Source organism: Lepisma saccharinum, chromosome 16 (genome assembly GCF_977018435.1).
Source record: "Lepisma saccharinum chromosome 16, izLepSacc3.1, whole genome shotgun sequence".
In the NCBI taxonomy this organism is placed as follows: domain Eukaryota; kingdom Metazoa; phylum Arthropoda; class Insecta; order Zygentoma; family Lepismatidae; genus Lepisma; species Lepisma saccharinum.
This window is the reverse complement of record NC_139244.1, coordinates 31,477,213-31,496,846: the sequence shown is the minus strand read 5'-3', so window position 1 is coordinate 31,496,846 and position 19,634 is coordinate 31,477,213. Positions and strand designations below refer to the sequence as shown.

Below are 19,634 nucleotides of genomic sequence, written 5' to 3'. Positions count from 1 at the left end.
TGACGTTTGAGCCTCCTTCTTTAAGGCATTGACTGCATCCTCAGTTGAGCGACCCTTCGTGATACCGTACTGGCGGCCAGAGTCTCCAATCATGATCAGAAACTCCTGCAATCTCTTATTAATCATCTTCTCGAACAACTTCCCCAAGGTGTTGAGTAGACAAATCGGTCTATATGACTTCAGGCTTGTTTCGTCCTTCTTCCCTTCCTTTTATATTATTACCAACCTTCCCTCTTTCCATGGGGTAGGGAATTTCTTGTTTGCCAAACAGTGGTTGAGCAATGCTGTTATGAAATGGATCGTTTTTGGCAAGGACAATTTAACGACTCCAGCTGGATTACCGTCAGGGCCCGGCGCCCTGTTGCTCTCTTCATTGTAGCCAGTTCACGGGCAACCTCCTCCGGTTCGGAAGGAACTATAGGTGTGTTGTTCGGATATCCTTCGTTTTCCCTTCTCGTCGCTACATTATTTTCATTACCAGTTTCCTCCTCATCAGACGGAAGAAGTCCACTAAGAAGGGCCTTTCCAGTCTCTTTCAGATCTTATATCGTTTTTTTCTTTGGTTTTGCTTTTATTAGATCAATTTTTATTCTGCCGTCGAACGTCAGCCACACAAAAGGAGACCAGCAGTGAATTTTTATAATTAAGTATCTAAGTATTTATACACCACAAAATACAGCTTTAATATTTATTAAAGGCCCAGGTACCTGATGTCTGTGGTTTACAAACTATTCCGAAATACACAGATTAGTCAGCTTCCGGTGTGAATTTGTTGAGATGTTAGACCAAACTTAGTGGTTACTTCACTGAGTACTTACGTCTTCGATGTAAATTCTTAGGTATTCAATTCACTTGGCGATAAACACGCTGAAAAACACTAACGGTGAACACTTAAGGGGGAGTTGGGGGGAAAGCACAAATCTTGCTGTCGATGTCTTCAATCTTCTAATCCTCCTGTCGTTGGTTCATAATAAACATGTAGCCTCTCTTCTTTAATAACCTTTTCTCAGGTTCTGGTAGAGATACTGCGCAGGCCGATAGTTCACTCACAATTCGTTCCTTAGACTCTATATCTCTTTCCGGCTGAGATCATGGCCATTAGTTCAATCACAGCTTGTTCTTCGCCCGCGAAACCAATAACCAACGTAACACGGATCCTAACCGTATCAATGCTCGACTCGGACTGTCTTCTCTGCAACGCATATCAACCGATCCCCAGAAAAGACGTTAACGTCTCTTGCCGACCTTTTTTCCCTTGCGAGGGCGGGTCAACTTTTATAAGGGGTGCGTCAAGATCGGTTACAATCTCTAGTGAGGGTGCCATCTGGTTTTCTTATTGTTGTTATTCCTTGGCTAGGATTGACTTTTTTGGTCATGATTCTGTATGGGAGACCCCACTTATCCCGCTCCAGGTTACCCTCTACAAATTTTTTCCATCTCTTTTGCTTGAGTTCTTTAAGCTCTTTGGCGTATATAGCCTTTGCTCTACGACAATCCTCGAGCTATTGGTTCGTATTGCCTTGTATGACAGGTTTTTTGTATAACTTGCGGCTTTTCCGCATATTGGCTCTTAGTACATCCATCCTTGCCAACCATGGTCTGAATGGGATATTTTGTCCTCTTCTCGGTGTGGATGCTGCAATGCCCATTTGTAGATTTTTTTGTGAGCAGGGTTGCCCAATCGTCAATGCTTCTCTCCGGTCCTAGATTTTCAGGAAGATCTATGTTTTCGAGAAAGATGTTTGCATCCGTCCTGCTCACCTGAAGGGGTCAGGGGATGGTTGGTCCTCTTTTGGTTCATTTCTTCCCTTCGAGGTGGCCCCCGTAGGAGCCATCTCCGCTGCTTACAGTTAATTTACAGGCCCGAGTTGGCCTTTTAACTCATTGATCATTTCCCGCGCGAAATTAAATGAGACGCACGTGGTCTTATTATTGTTTATTGCTTCTATCCGGTCCGCGTGCTGGAGATCAGATCAACGCACTTAGATCACTACGTCACGAATCGCAACGTCACAGAGACCCGTATGTTCCACGCACATAAGGATCACTGCCCCGGTAAGCCACCTATGTATATAAAATAACTTACCCCTCTGCGTCGGTGTGTCCACCAGAACATGCCCTGGAGTTTTCTCGGTGGGGTGAGTGGGGTCTCCAAGGTATATCGGATGTGGGGGGTTCCAGGGGGGGGGGGTACTTTTTTCACTGATTTCCAACAAAAAGTTCGCATTCACTACCGGGCCTCTCGGTTTATTCACTATAATTCGATAACCACTGGACGGATTTGCACTAAATTTTCACAGTGTTTCGTGTTCACATTCGCGCTTGCGACGGTGTTCAGTGGCGGACTAAACACAAGAATTTTCCACCCTTTTCGAAGGGTCGCCTAGCGGAGTTCCATAACGCGTGACCACTACATGTATACAGTGAAGTGAAGTGTCCGCCGCCACTGCACAATACGATGACATTCATGAAGGGAGAGTCACAAGTCACCCATGCGCAGGCTGGGATTCGAAACCGGGAACTCTGTCGCGGCACTCCTGTGATAAGCACGCCACCATGGAGACGATTATCAGCAATTTATTATAGACATAGGTGACACCACCAGATTTCGAAAGACTGGCAAGAAGAATATTATACTCATTTTAGTTTTCCCGATAGCGTGGTGGTAACGTTATAAGGGGTCCCTGGAAATTGAGTGTTCGAATTAAAGAAATGCAATTAATTTGAATTCGTTGGGGAACCAAGTATATTTGTTTTTGTAGTTGTTGAGGGGCCTAAGAAACAAGAATTTTATTTAGTTGTAGGATATTTCAACGGAGATCTTAGAAAAGATAATTGATTTGGTGTTTGAAGTTCACTTTATGCACAGTAAGGCTAATCGGGACTGGACCCGTATAAATCCTTGGCTACACGATAACGATCTGTAAGTTAGATTACTCTCATGTGTTTCGTGTGAATGGACGTCTGCAGGATTTTTTCCAGAGAGGAACAAGCAAGGTATTTTTTTCCGGGGGGCCGAAGGAGGCATATTTTCCCCCATAATAGTGAAGGCCCCTCAAGAAACACTGTTTCAGTCTGAAATTTTCATGTTCCTTCAATGCACTTATAACATAAATTGCTGTGACAAATTAAATTATGTGTGAAATATATAATTTTTAGTAGGGCATTCATTTTCCAGGGAGGCCGTGACCTACCTTGGCCCCCTTTCTTCCGGACGTCCATATTCGTGTGCTATTTTTTTATTAAACCTGATTTATCAAAAGTGGCTCATCTATTTTTAAGTAATAAATCAATTCCTCCAAATTTAAAATACTAAAAATTTCTTTTCAATTACTATTATAGAGAAGAGAAGAGTTAAATGCGTTTTAAATACAACTAATTTAGTATTTATACAAGTACAAATATCCGTACCAAGGTTACGTTTGCAAACCGGTGTAATTTTGTGATTCATCACTTTCAGGTGTCAATATAAGAAAAAACATTGTGTCGTTGGGAGACATGCTTCTCGATGGTTGTGTTTTCCAGTTAACCATGGCTATTTCAGCTGTTCTCAAAGGAAATTAAATCCTGAATTGCTGCGCTATTTCTGTATTTCTGTAGCTGGAAAACACATTACATAATTGTCCAGCTTCTCTCTTGGAATTGGCTTCTTCTTCCTCCCAGAGGTATTTCATAACCTCGAGGCGTTGCCTTTGCCTTCACCTTGTGAATCTCAATATAACTGCCTTATATCAGAATGGCTTCTCCTCTGAGTGGAAGTTTAGAGATTTGACAAATGGTCCTTTTGCAGCCGCCGAGCTTTGATCGTCTTGAGGGAAAATGCACCTGGAACTTGGAATTCCAAGGAAGTACGATGCGAAATCAGTCTAATTAGATTATGTAAATGCATGTTACAAGATATGATATAATCTAATGGTAAAAAAAACTAAACATTGTAACATGCCATGAAGACATAAAAAGAGTGTTGACGTGGAAGCAGTTGCCCCACATACTTTTTTTCTTTTTTGCCCCCACACTGTGGCTTCTTAATGCTAATCCTTATCAACCAAGATAAAGTTCGGTCCTTACCCCCCAATCTTAGCACACAATCACCGCTACAGGTCCACACATTGACGATATCGTTCATTTATGGAAGTGATGTGATCAGCACTAGGTTCTGGCTGCCTTTACTTCCCCAGGTACCCATTTGTGAGAAGCTAGGTCAACCCTAGAGTATCTCCGTGAAGGGACATTGCTTGAAATTGTTTGAGCTTGTGACTTCAAGATTCTTTGTAAGGTTTCAGACTGTTTGCAGTCTACGGTAGGGGTTCCCAAACGTTTTGAGTCCGTAAACTGGAAACGTTCAGATAAATTCAATCCTAAATCGCCTACGCCATAGTTAAACTAGACATTTACATGTTTCCTCTGTATGATCTATATTGTAATAGGCTACTACAGTAGGAATATTCAGAAGAATGATGCTTGGTAGAGGTATCACATTCCTTAACATTGTTAAGTTTCTCCACAGACAACGCTGTAGCTATTTCTAAAAGTTTAGAAAGACTACATCCATGGCATTAAGTGATTTAAATTTGAAAACATCTGAACGTCATTATCGTTGCTACAAGGACATGATTTTCGGAGTCGAAACGAATATATTACATCTTGTCTAGAAATTGGAAGTGACGAACTTCCAATAAGATTCTGAAATGAAGAAGGTATGACTCGCGAGATAATGGAGGCCTGACTTGTGGTTTTTCTATACTTTTCAAGTGTTTTTATCTGTTTAGCAGCTTCATGAATATGACTTCACTTCCTTAGCCAAAAGATGCTCTCGTGTTATGATTTTGGTCCTCACACAGTTTGCAAGTAGAAAATTGTAAGTCAGAATATACAGCTATCCTGCAGTCAACACTGGAAAATTTAAGGAGGAACCAAATTCCTTTGTTTAAGTTACAAGGGATATGTCTCTTGGTAGACTCCTTAATGTCAACAAAATCCTTTAATCACTCAAATAGTTTTGATAAAAAAATAACAGATTCAACCCTCGGATTCATGATATATCATATATAAAATCATATAACTTTTATATGCCTAACCTTCACTATATTCATAAATTATTTTAGGTTTGCCTGGTCTGATCTGGAACAGACAAGGTAAAGATTTATGCTAACTGCTTCTGATTGCACTATATTTTCATCGCCCCCAATTGTAATTTCTTATCAGTCTAAGTACAAAAACTTGATTAAGTGTTTTCCTTGTTCTGCTCACTTTCTTGTATTTGTTTCCTTTCTCAGAGAAAAGGCGTTTTCTTATGTATATAGTTACTTCGTCTCTGATTGCCTGACTTGATGAGCAAGGGCTTTTGGTATTTGGTAAGGAAGAAGCTTCGACTTCTACTCTTCTTGATGCCTTGATATTCTTAAAATTGTTTCTACATTTGCGAGAAAATTTTACAGTAGTTAACAATTCATGAAATATACTATACAGTTGTTATCTTAGTTCAGAATTTCTACTCACCGAGCGTTGAACAAAACTGTCCTAGAGTGTCTGTCTTTTGGTGGATGTACTTCATTCAGTGATGCTAACTTCCCTTTAACACTACTCTGATCCATCTTCTGTATTTATAGACACTACTTTCTTCAAAGCACATTCCATCTGTAGTAACTAATCAACAGTTCTTCACTGAATACCTGTAGCAAATAAACAAAATTCATTGTCAGTTAATATTACTACCACTACCACGAATAATAACAATTCATAGTAATTACATGATAACATGTAACTAACAATAATATTTTGTTCAATACCAGTTATAATGGGTAGAATTAAATAGAACTAAGGACACGTCAGACCACAAACATTCGCTGTACACACTACATCATCAGGGTTTCTCAAACAATTATACTGGTATTGATGTGCCACTAGACCAAAATTCATACTTTCTCCGTACCATAAATATAACGGAGTTTTCAATGCTAACATTTAAAATTGCATTATTATGTTCATTAATGCTAGTAACTAATGATTACACAATTACTAAGCTGTACTTAAATTACCTTATTTTATTGACATTAAAATGACAATCATGTACTGTGTGTACATTATTATTTTAACAACCGAACTGAAAATGTGGATACAATAGAAGAACCGATATGCTGTGCGGTTGATTGAATTAGGTTATTTTACGTCGCTTTGTTGCCAAGTTTGTCCAATCGCCACGATGAGGATCAATAATGATGTAATAAAATTGATGAAGGAACACACTCACAAAGAATACCCACGCCCAGACCGGTATAAGAACTCGGGACCTCTGGCGACGCAGCCGTGCTAACCACTAGGCCACGATGGTCGATGAAATGCTGTTGGGGTACAGGCCCGTACCCAGAATTTTTTTGAGGGAGGGTCCAGATCCGAAAATGCGTTATTTATATATGAGAGATATAAAGAGATTACAACATAGTTGAAATGTTTTCTATTAATTGTTATATTCATTTAATTCTTCCTTTCTGTTAATAATGATCAACACGGTTTCATACATTTCATATTGGTCTTGCATTTGTGTCTATTTTAACAAAGAGAAATGCATTGAGGGTCATTAAATTAGGTTATTTTCCGTTACTTTTCTGCAAAATTTGCCTAATCGCGACGATGAGGATGATCGAAGATATGATGAAATTGATAAAGGAATACACTCACAGAGAGCACTTATGCTCAGGCTGGAATTCGGACCCTTAATATTAAGTGATGAGGGCAACTGTCCCTCCACGCCACCCTATTAGCCACCACTGCTGGTAGCCTTGCATCGATGGTTATAAAAGTAAAACTACTCAATTCTGCAAACTTCTGGATCCTGCATCAAACACATTCAGTTATGCAAGGACAAAATTGAAATTTTTACAAATTTGAAAATTCGTCGCTTATTTTCGTAGCTTTTATTGGTTCATATTTAAATACTTTATAGTTCGAGGGGGGGGGCATGGCCGCTCCCCTGGGTACGGGTCTGCAATACATAATATAATTATTTGGAAAAAACTGCATGTTATGACATATCAGTGCAATTAATTATGAATCCTTGCAGGAAGTTTATGATAATGTTTTTATTGCTGTAATGGGATACATTTTTTACACAAATAACTTTGTTTCCCGATAGTGTAGGACCTACTCAGACAAGAAAAATTTGAAACAAACATTTTTTTTCATTGATAAATTTGCTTTTGGTAGGCCAAAATATATTAGTGTCACCATTTTGGACGAGTCTCCCCTACGGAATTAAGTTTTGGCACCGGGTTGTTTTCTACCTGCGATCTTTTAGCTTTCTGTGGATTTCGAAGTTTAGCGATCTTTCTATAATATCCAGGGTATCGTATTGATTTACAACTTCTTCCAAGAAATTCTGATTTGGTCAAAAGTCTAGGAATTCCCTAGGTAAGCCTTTTGCACACAGCTAGAAACTCTGCAGTATCTCACGAAGCCAGTGTGAAACGTGCCTGGAATGAAGAGGGAGCAATTTCTGTTGCAGTTTCACCACCCGCAGTTCACGCGCCAAACAGTTTCCTTCTGCAGAGCAACTTGTACTCATCTATACAAGACGTAATAGGACATTCCACGAAATGTTTTCACACTCCATGTTAATAACAAAATGAATTAATATGGAAATTATTATTTTTTAATTGCATTAAGGTTTAAATGTTTGTGTATGCATATAATTTACAATTTTCGCCAATAAAAGTTACTGACATCTGCAGCCTATATGCTTTACAGTCAAATGAAGCAAAATGTTGCTACGTTTTTAAAGCGTCACACACGTAACGTACTTTTGTTAATGCTTTTCATGCATTTAGGCTATGTCACCATCAGGGAACTGATTTACAAGGTTCGCCCATAAAAAAAAACGAACTTTTTTTTTAGGAAAGAATACATGTAATTACCTTCAAATGACTTTATCACCTTCAAAATAATCACCAGAGGAGGCAATACACTTTGACCAGCGTTTGTACAGGCATTGGAAACACTGTTGATAGTCATTGACAGTTGTTCGCAAAATACGAGTAACATTTAATTTAATGTCCGCGACGTCGTATTCGCCCTTTCATAGCCATCTTAAGTTTGGGAAAAATGAAAAAAATCAGCAGGCAAGATGTCCGGAGAATATGGAGGGTGATTGATCACTGTCACTGAATGCTTAGCAAGGTATTGTTGTACAGACAATGCGGTATGAGGCTGAGCATTATCGTGTAACAGAAAAACATTGGCCAGTATCCAGAGGTCCTTCCTAACCCTCTTCATCCTGTTTCTGAGTCGACCAAGCACTTCCTTATAATACCACTGATTGATTGTTTGGTTTTCATGGACAAATTCATAGAGGATCAGTCCTTGAAAATCAAAAATTGCTATCAGCAGCACCTTTGTCTTCATTTTTGACATCCGTGTTGTTTTTTTTTCTTGACAGGCGAGAACTGTCCTTTCCACTCCGCCCTCTGTCTTTTTGTTTCGGGGTCATATTGTAAACACCAGGTTTCATCTCCCGTATCATCTGTAACGTTTTGGTAAACGATTTACCCAATTTGTAACTAAACTTTATGCTGTGACGTTGTTCCATCTTGGTGCGCGTATTTTGTACGCCGCCTGCAGACGACCTGCATATGACGCACTCTTGCCCCGATACCGACAGGTTGTAACAGGTTGAAACATGCACTGACGAGACGTTTCGATATAGCTCTTTGCAGTGTTGCCAGAATACGGTACCTTTTTATTTGGTTTGGTTCCTTTTTTTTACAGTTGGGTTCTTTTATGGGCGGACCTTGTATATGTAGTAAAAATGTACTTATCTTCACCAAAATATGGAGTTAAATATGGACTTAAAATTGTAAAAATTCAACTTTTTTAATGAAATGACACTACACAAAATACAGACTTGGCATTGTAACTATTGCCGTGACGGTCTTGAAGAGAAACCAGAATCGAATCCCGTTGCCACAAAATCGTTGCTTCTGGTGCTGCTGTCTGGCGCGCGTAGTAGCGAGCGGTGCTAGCAATGAACTACTCGTTTTGTGACACTCTTCTAACGTGGAGGAGTAAAATCGAGGGTGGATATTCTGTTAGAATGACAGAAAACTTGTAATAACGCAATTGGAGTTTTGATAGTTATTCGCAAGAAATTCACCCAACTCTTTCGGCCACACAGATACATGTAGTTATTACGCGAATATGTGGTATATGTTGAGAAATGTTCTTAAATATGGAAATAATATGTAAAAATAACTAAAATATGTAAAATATGGGCCAAAACTCATTAAAAATACAGTTAGTATTTCTGTATGTTCTCAATTCTCAGTAGGAACAAATGTAATTTAAAATTATTCAACTCTGTTTGAAAAAATTAACATCGTTATAAACAATGCAGATTACACATGCTTAGTAAAATTTACAAAATATTTATAAATCACGACTGATATCTCAGAAATAAAAATAATTAGAATTTAACTTGTCTTGCTTTCAACGAAGCAAGATAGTCAATTATGCATCTGCATCACAATTTCTTTTTCAGTTAAAAATACATTGAGAGATTATCTAACAGTTTCTGTTTAAATAGTAGATCAAGTCTGAACTTGACAACACCGGCACGGTATTTTCAATTCAGTTTCATGATTTGTACGTAAAACAATGATAATGACAAAAGGTAAAACATGAGTATTTATGACTGAAGGCCAAGATATGAAATCTTCCTCTGTTCATCCCCCAGTACTCGAGGTGGAAATTACTAGCTGGAAGAAGGGATGATTTGCCCAGTTTGGGGATGCCTGTATCCATCAACATAGAGACAATGCAGTGGGTATGGGAATGCCTATGCAAATATTCCTAGTGGAGGATGCTTCATGAGAATTTTCTTAATTTTCTCCCCAATTTGAGTTCTGCAAACCCCCCCCCTGAAAAATCCTGCGCGCGGCCTTGTATGTAGCTATTAATTCAAGCATATCCGGATCCAGAATTTTTGGGGGGGGCACAGAATATACTATAATCATATAGCAACCCCCTAAATTATTCTATTAACATCGACTATTACATCTTGTCAGTTTGTTGTGTGTGAAGTACAAGCAGTTCCAAATTATCTGTGTTAATAATGACCAACGCCCAGTTAAATAGGCCTCATGCTTGGGAGCTCACTTCCTCAGATGAAACTGTCACAAAGATCGAAAGATTTGATCTTCTTTAATACTTCCGTTTTGTTTCCACTAATGTAAATTTTTCAAAAGTTTGTCAAATTTTTTTCAAGTTCACTCTTTGCTCATATAGGCTAATCTCGACCAGGTTTACAGTTCAAAGAGGGGTTCGAACCACGGATTAAAGCCAGCATGATTTTGCGTCCAGTAAGGTAGGTGAATCAAAGGTGGCCCTAGTAAAGCTTGTATGGTCATTTATAAATCTCTAATGAGAGATAAGTTTTTGAAATTAAAAAAACCTCCTATAACTAATTAACAACGTGTACCAAATGGATATTTTGTAACATTGCTTGTAACTTTAAAAATAATAATTACAAAACCGTTACATCTGTTCCCAATCTGGCCCATGGGTCCCAAAGATAGTCCGCGACTTATACTGTAGTTGACTTAGAAAATGATGCTTGTGCTCAAGAAAACATATTTTTTCATGTTCATTCACGTTTCTATATCTTGTTACAGAAAATTGTTGTTGTCAAACTTTTGAATGTTGACATGCATTACATACAGTGACGACGAATAGCCGACCTCCGTGGAGGACTGGTCTGCATAGTCCCTAAGACGCCAGGGGTTCCACAATAACTCAAATAAAATGGCTGCTGGCTACCCGAGACAGTACGTTTTCTGCATGGTGCACCTGAGGGGGACTGGGTATATTAATGTAGTGTCATTTGTTAGCTAATATGATTTTTGTAACGTGGGCCACCTTGCGAACACGGGCTACCTATGACTCACCTACTTTACTAGCCTATCTTTTTTCTTATCTGACTTTGTTTTTTGTTCTATTCTTTGACTCTATGGGATGTATATTACTCAAGGTTTATTAAAGTATTCTATTCCATGTTGTTAAACATTTTTTGTTCGTTGGTATATAATGATAGCATGACTTTTTGTTTGAGAGGGGCACGTGCCCTGTACCCCCTCCCGTTAAAACCGTCAATAAATTCAAGTTATGTAATCATATCGCATTCCCAATGGCGTTCGAGTTCGAGTACGTGGAACTGCTTTCTAACAAAGACACATTAAGTATATATGTGTTATTAATTATGAATAAAATATTATTCTAATTCTCAACCTTCCAACATCTTGAATTGCCTATTCAGGTCTCCCCCTCTGCCATATGTGCATTAAGAATTAATTTGTTTATCATGTACTAGGTTAACATTCGTGAATGACCACATGAGATGCTATCACCAGGAGGGTTTGCATGTGCTTATATATACTTCAAACGTTCTCAATGTTTTGTTCGATATCGTGCTTTAAATAATTAATAATAAATCGCTAAAAGTGACGCAGAAAATCAATTTGATCTAGGAAGTTGCTCAGCAATGTTTTAGTGTTTTGATGGAAGTTTAAGGTACACTCGATTTGTTGAAAACTGGATTTGTTAAGGTATTTCAACTTCTCTTGTTCTTTGAGTTTCTGTGAAACTTTGCTCTTGTCTGTTTAATGGTTGAGGAATAAGTATGCAAAGTAGGGATGGCCAGATCCGGATCCGAAACCCGTTTCCGGTTGTTCCCGGATCCTTAGGGGATCCGCATCCTAAAATTTTTCGGATCCGGATCCGTTTTGCCATCTCACATGAGCGCTTCTTTGGAAAGTAAGAATGTGTTTAGAACATATACAAACATACATACACACACACACACACACACACACACACACACACACACGCACACACTATATATTTATATATATATATGTGTGTGTGTGTGTGTGTGTGTGTGTGTGTGTGTGTGTGCGCGCGCGATTTGTAATTAATACAGTTACAAGGGAGGTCTAAGTCTCCCTCTCCGATTTCCATGGAACTTGGCAGGTGTATAGAGCGGCCCAAAGAAATACGTGTTTTCTTGTTTCGGCTAAAAAAGTGTTTTAGGGGGCAACACCCCCCCCCCCACTCAAATGTCAAGATGAGGACAAATTGATGTGGGAATTGACCCCTGTGTCCCCCTCCGATTTCCATGAAACTTGGCAGTGTATAGAGGGGGCCAATGGAAGAAATACGTGTTTTTGTGTTTCAGCTAAAAAAAATGGTATTAGGGGCAACCCCCCCTCAAATGTTAAGATGAGGAGAAATTGAAGTGGGGATCTGACCCCGAAACCACGTAAATATGACATAGGAAGAAACAGGGGGCATAGGGCGCCTCTATGCACCTGCCAAATTTCATGGAAATTTCATGGCCATCCCTAATGCAAAGTTCAAAGAATGTTCCTTGTGACCTTTGTTGTGTACGAGCAGAAATATAAGGTTACACATCACACTAAGTATGATAAACGGAGCAATATGTGTATTTTACACCAGGTTTAGTAGTTAAAATATCAGGTTTTATTTTAAATCGAGTGTATGATCATGTATTCTAATGTGGGCTGGTCCTACAGTTCGAAGTGGGATACAAAATATATCGAACACTGGGAGGCTTACGTTATAAGGTGACAGTCGTTACCGCTATGTGATTGGGGAGACCCACACTTAAAATAATTAATAAGACGAAGAGAACCACGTGTGCAATTTACATCATAATTAAGTAAAATAAGAGCAACTACAGAGTGTCCCAAAATGGTGTTTACACTCTTTGAATGATAATAACAGAGAAACTATTGAAGATAACTTGACTGGAATTTTTGTATTTGAAGCTGCAATATCTACATTGAGTGTGTGTAGGCCTTCGGTTGTTTTCAGTTCAATCACAGCTCACCAGGTGGTAGGCATTTGTGTACCCAAAGTGGCAGAGGTGAGCAATTTTTATTTTGAGCAATGTAAGAAGTGTCAAATAATCACCCAGATCTCCCAATTAAACACTGTTAGATTTCTACCTCTGGCAAACCTGTGCTTCCCTTCCTGTGGAGACCATATCTGCTGTTTGTTGATTTGTCGATCTGTTCTATATCATTGCAAATAAATATAACTTTAAGGTATGTGACACGCCAAAAAGTTCATATTTGCTGTTATTAGTGTTCTCATTATTAACGTTCTAACTAACTAACTAACTCTCTAGCCTTTTTAAACCCGAAGGTTCATGGCTGCAGCAACACAGGCCTTCCATCTTTCCCTATCTTGAGCAAGATCTATATACTCTTTTCCATCCCTAACGATTTCCCTTAGGTCCATCTCAACGTTGTCCCTCCATCTTCGTCTTGGCCTTCCTACAGGTCTCTTACCATCAGGTTTCCCAACAAGAATCCTGTAAACTCCTCTTTCCTCTCCCATTCGTGCCACATGGCCTGCCCACCTAAGTCTTCTTGATTTAATTATTCTAATAATATCTGGACATGAATACAAATTATGTAGTTCTAAATTATGTAACCTTCTCCATTCGCCTGTTTCCTCATCCCTCTTAGGTCCAAAGATTTTCCTAAGGATCTTATTTTCAAATACTCTCAATTTATGTTCCTCTTTCAATGTAAGGGACCAAGTTTCACATCCATATAATACTACAGGCAAAATTACTGTTTTGTATATTTTAACTTTTAGTTTCTTAGATATTAAACGAGAAGACAAAAGTTTATGAAGAGAGAAGTAACATGCATTTCCTGAATTAAGCCTACTTTTTATTTCCTCTTTAATATAATTTTCATTTGTTAATATTACTCCTAAGTATTTGAATTTGGAAACTGATTCAAACGAGTTGTTATCAATAATTAGATTTTGATTATTACCTAACACTTGGTTTCGGCCTGTAAACATATATTTAGTTTTCTCTTTGTTAACTTCCAAACCTATCTCTGTAGCAGTTTTGAAAAATATTTTAGCATTATTCTTAATTGTATTCACATCATCCCCCAGTAAGTCTACATCATCTGCATATGCTAACAACTGAGTCACACCATTTAATTTTAGTCCTTCTTTAGTTTCTTGTACCTTCCTAACAGCATATTCTAAGGCAAAATTAAAGAGCAATGGAGATAATGCATCTCCTTGTTTTAACCCATCATGAATTGTAAATTTGTCAGACATATTAATACCCACACGAATTATACTTTCTGTTTCACTGGTGCATATTTTTATCATACTAACAAGCTTCTTAGGTATTCCAAACTCTACTAATATATTATATAATTTATCTCTTTTGACCGAATCATATGCTTTTTTGAAATCAATGAATAGCTGATGGACATTTTGATTATATTCCCACTTTTTTTCAAGTGTCTGTCTGATGTGAAAAATTTGATCTGTAGTTGATCTGTTACGTTTAAATCCACATTGATAATCACCTATAATTTCATTAGCATATGGTGTTAGTCTTGTTAAAAGAATGTTAGACAATATTTTGTATGTTGTTGAGAGTAGAGAAATTCCACGGTAATTATTGCAGTTCATTTTATCACCTTTTTTAAACCCAGGAACAATTATGGATTCTTTCCACTGTTCAGGGATTTCTTCTTTATTCCATATTAAACAAATTAATTTATGAATTTGACATATTAATGAATTTCCACCATATTTAATTAACTCAGCTGGTATTAAATCAATGCCAGGTGCTTTGTTATTCTTTAGCCTTTTAATAGCATCTTTAACTTCAGTCAAGTTAGGTTCTGGAACTAAAGGTTCTGCTGTGTGGACTTCATTTACTTCTGATTTATCTCCTACATGGACATTTAAAAGGTCATTAAAGTAGTTCTTCCATCTATTTAGAATATCGCTTGGGTCAGCTAGAAAATCACCGTCTTTATCTTTTATCAAGTTTACTTTAGGTTGCCACCCCTTTCTAAACTCATTTACACCTTTATATAAATCTCAATTATTAACGTTCAAAGAGTGTTTATTGGGACACACTGTATGTGCGTTTTGCAGAGATGGGATAGATTAAAAAAATAAGAGAAAAAGGAGGAAGAGAAGAGAAAAAGGAGGAAGAGGAGAAAAAGAAGAGAAAAAGGAGAAAAAGAAGAGAGAAAGGAGAAAAAGACGAAAGAAAGGAGGAAAAGACAAGAGAAAAGAGGAAAAGAAGAGAGAAAGGAGGAAAAGGAAAGAAAAAGGAGAAAAAGAAGATAGAAAGGAGGAGAGATGAGAAAAAGGAGGAAAAGAAGAGAGAATGAGAAAAGAGGAGAGAAAAGGAGGAAAGGAAGAGAAAAAGTAGTAGCTGAGACACAAGACAGCAAGAGAAGAAACAGAGAAGCAGGACTGTAGTCGAGGGTATACAGCTGTATACACCTTGTATGCCCTCTGGTTAACCTTACTCCTTAGGGTATACCTTCTTCCACAATGCGTATACATTCTACTTCGTTTAGCTTATACTTATTATTATTTGATTTGGCCATTTCTCCAGTGAGCTTATTACTGTTAAATATTTCCAGTTTCATGTGATCGGGAACGTAATGTTGAGAAGGGGAGAGGGTACGATTACACGATGGGCATTTTATAGAAATATGTAATGTTAAATTTAGCAAAACGTTTGCTAAGACTAACAATTGTTGGTTTTTCTATACGTATTTTTCCAAACTTTTTCATTTTTAGTGTAATTATCGGTATTATTAAAGTTGTTAAAAGTACACCAACTGATAATTCACAAAAGCAATATCAGCAAGGAAATAAAATACGCTAATATGTTGTACTGTAGCCTATAAATTTTCGAAATGCTTTCTCTATCGTATACATTATACAATGTATTATAATATGCGTGTTTTAAGCCAATTAATGGTATACTATAATCAGTATTCTACCATGAATGGCATTTTAATAGAAGTTAATTACTCTCATCCATATACTTAATATGAACAATCCAAAGTTAATAGAAACATTATCTTAACTTAACGTTTACCCTGTGAAAATTTTTGGACTGAGAAGAGAAGATAAAGAAAAAGGATGAAGTGAGAGAATAGAAAGAAGAAGAGAAGTAGAGAAGAGACAAAAGGGAAGAGAAGATTTTATATGGTAAAATAAAGGGAAATAATAAGAGAAATGAAACGCAAGAAAAGGTAAGAGGATATAAGAGAGGAGAACAGTAAATGAAGGAGGAGAAAATATCTTGAAAGCCCAAATGGAAGAGAATGAAAATAAAGAGAAAAGCACGGAAGAGATGAGATGAGAAAGAAAGGGAAGGAAACGAAACGTGTAGAAGGGATCCCGTGTTCGATACACTGTGGAGGCACATGGCACAGTGGTTCAAATCCCACTTTATACTGTATATCCAGACTCCCAATTAGCCTAGCTGTGCATAAAGTGGACTTAAAACAACAATTCAATTGTTTGATATTTTGTTTTAATGTACTAATCGGTACGGTACCGATAGTTTAAAGCAGGATACGAACCACCATATGTCTCCACCGTGCATCCTGGGACGACATTACCACTACTACATCGAGGCCAGGAGCGACAATTCCGAACCGCCCCAAAACAGAAACGTTCCTCCGTCACTAAATGTTTATATATAATATTGTTCTTGATGTGGCTTTCAAGTGAATTGTCATTTTCTTACAGATGTGGATCCACAGCTTTGAAGCAGCCCATATTCTGCAAGTTGCTTCAGTGTTCTTGGCCTTAACAACGAAAACTTCATCAAACCTCGTGGATAATAGTGTGCATGCCATTGAATACAATATATTGATTAATCATACAATTAGTCAATGTATTCTGGACATATTGGAAAAAGAAAGAAACAATGTGCCTGACATTGTGATATTATCAGACAATAATTTCGTTCATTCGTGGAATATCTTCTTGCAGACCATTCAGAACAAAATTTTGCCTACGACAGTTCTTGAGGGTTTTGAAGAAGAGAAATTCCGTTCAAATAATGTACCAGTAGCAAGTTTCAAGAATATTTATATATGGTTCATCCATGGTCAACAGTCCTTTAGCAGAGTTTTGTCTATTGTAGTCAATTTGTCACACTGGAATCCAAGAGCAAGACACTTCATTATAGTGACATCCAATGAAATAACTGAGAAGACGATACGAATTATATTTGAGCTGTGTTGGAAGAATAAAATTTTGAATGTACTCCTCTTTCTAGAATCACACAACGAAAGTTCCCTGGCCAATGTATCATCATTAATCACAACTGATGTTCTAACGTTCACCTATAACCCTTTCATGAGCCAGGAGAACTTCTACGCCCTTAGTATTTTCCGTTTAGTTAATGGAAAGTGTTTCGTTGATCAAGAGTCTACTGCATTTCCAGAGAAGACACACAATATGCTCGGATTTAAGTTGAGAGGCTCACTGAAGCACAATCCTCCTTACTGGCATCTGATAGAAGATTCCTCAGGACTTTACAAGCTTGATGGCGCCGATGGAAAGATGATTGAGATTTTGTCCCAAAACATGAACTTCACCCTGAAAGACGTACCTCGATCTAAGAAAAAGGACGTGAAGAATGCAAGATTGGGACACGTTATTCATGATATCATCTCTGCTAGGTTCGATATGAATTTCCAAACTACATCACCTTACTCAGACACAATAGACTTGGTTGATTTCACGATTCCAACAAATTTCCACCCTATTAGATTCTTTGTCCCTAAGGCTCAAAGAATACCTCAATGGATGTGCTTCGTGAAAGCTTTCCAAGTAACCCCATGGATCTGTATTGGTTCTGCAGCGTTAGCTTTTCATGCAGTTTATGCCAATTTATATCAGCGTTCGCTCATGAACGTACAACTCTTTATTGACACCATAGCTATTCTGATCCAACAGTCCACACAGAATCCACAAACACCATTGAAGAGATTTGTGTTTTTTCTTAACGTGTACTTTGCATTAGTAATTACCACTCTTTATTCTAGTTCTTTAGTAGGGTTCCTTACAGTTCCTCAATACTATCCAGACTTGAATTCACTAGAAGACATTGCAGACTCAGATCTCAAAGTGGGATGTTTCCCGGTAATAGCTTCTCTTCTGCAAAACTCTTCCAGTTCGGTCATTCAAAAACTGCAGAGCAAATATTCCCCAACAGGCAGGTTCGAGCAAACGCTCCCTCTAGTCGGGATAGACAGGAAGTGGGCCATATTTGGTCCTGTTCAACGAGGAGAGTTTGTCATACTACGTGATTTCGATAATCCTGAAACCAAGTTCCACGTCGTCCAAGATTCTATTGCTGTGACTTACAGAGGATTCCCACTATCCAAGGGCTCTCCTCTGTTGCATAGGATGAACGTTCTCATAAGAAGAAACTTAGAAAACGGATTGAGAGACAAGTGGTATAGGGATTTCATCAGGAACATGCAGAAACCGAAACAGGTCCACGATTCAACTAAGACGCATGTTCTTCTACTGGAGCATGTGTATCCTTTATTTTACATAGGCTTTGGTGGAGTGGTACTGGCCAGTATCACCTTCATAGCAGAAATGTTGTACGAGAGAACTATTTCGACAAATACAAGGGCAGTTCAACAATAAACCAAACGTTTACAAAATTGAGAAAATAGCAATGTTCACCATCTATTTGGACCTGCCTCCTTCAAAGCACTCCCCTCCACTGGGCACACACCGCTCTCAGCGTTCTTCCAGTCTTCGAACGTCTGCTGGAACTTCAGTTTTGGAATGACTGTGAGTCCCGTAGCGAATTCTCCTTGATCGCTTCTATTGTCTGGAATCTGTGACCTTTGAGGGTTGATTTCAACTTGGGGAAAAGAAAAAAGTCAACTTGTGCCAAGTCAGGCAAGTAGGCCGGTTGTGGGACAGCAAGTGTATGGTGCTTTGCCAAAACTCCCGGACAACGAGTGAGAAATTAGAACGTGCATTAACGTGATGAACCATCCAGAACATGTTGCGCCATATCTGTGACCTATTGTGTCGCACCTTTTCTCGCAATCGTTGTTTCGCCCCCCGTGGCGGTGTGGTTAGCACATCGCGCTACAACGCCAGGGGTCCCGGGTTCGAATCACAACCTGGTCGTGGATGTTGCGAATGTCCATTCATCAATTTCATCACTCATGCCCATATTCGCAAATTAGCGAAAAGTGGCACAGTAAGCGAAGTATAATAAAGCAAATCAATCAATCAGTCTCGCAATCGTTGCATGACGTTAACATAGAATGTTACATTCACTGTGGACCATGCGGTAAAAACTCCGAATGGACGATCCCCTGCCAGTCGAATAACACGATTACATTATTTTAACATGAGATCTGCTCATTCGTTGTTCTCGATGGAGGTTCGACCCGATCTGTAATTCGTAACACTGTGTTCGACTGAATCATTCCTCACCATAGGCTTCATGTTTGAAAGTTTTCTGCAATTTCACACACACTAGCTACTCTTTCAGTTTCTTTATGGCAGGGTAACTGTAAATCGCCACGGGCACTGAATATACCTGCACTCAACGCGATCTACAGCGTTACTGCCGTTATCAACAGCTTTAAAACTGGGCCAAGGTAGTAACTGAAGACACTGCTAGGCGCCACTGTCGGTTCTCTTCAACGAATTTATGTACATCCTTAACAAAACGAGTTCGGTTTCTTTTCGAACAGGCCTTGTATTAGAAGATGAATAAGTTT

The 19,634-nt window shown here is 38.4% G+C and overlaps 1 protein-coding gene across 1 annotated transcript; it reads left to right on the top strand.

Moving 5' to 3' along the window:
* The first annotated feature begins 294 nt into the window (after positions 1-294).
* LOC146000538 (ionotropic receptor 21a-like) lies at positions 295-18,534 on the top strand. The gene is made up of 2 exons (XM_083138284.1): positions 295-421; positions 17,150-18,534. Exons 1-2 carry the CDS (start codon positions 295-297, stop codon positions 18,532-18,534), a joined length of 1,512 nt encoding a protein of 503 aa, XP_082994410.1.
* Positions 18,535-19,634: the final 1,100 nt, after the last annotated feature.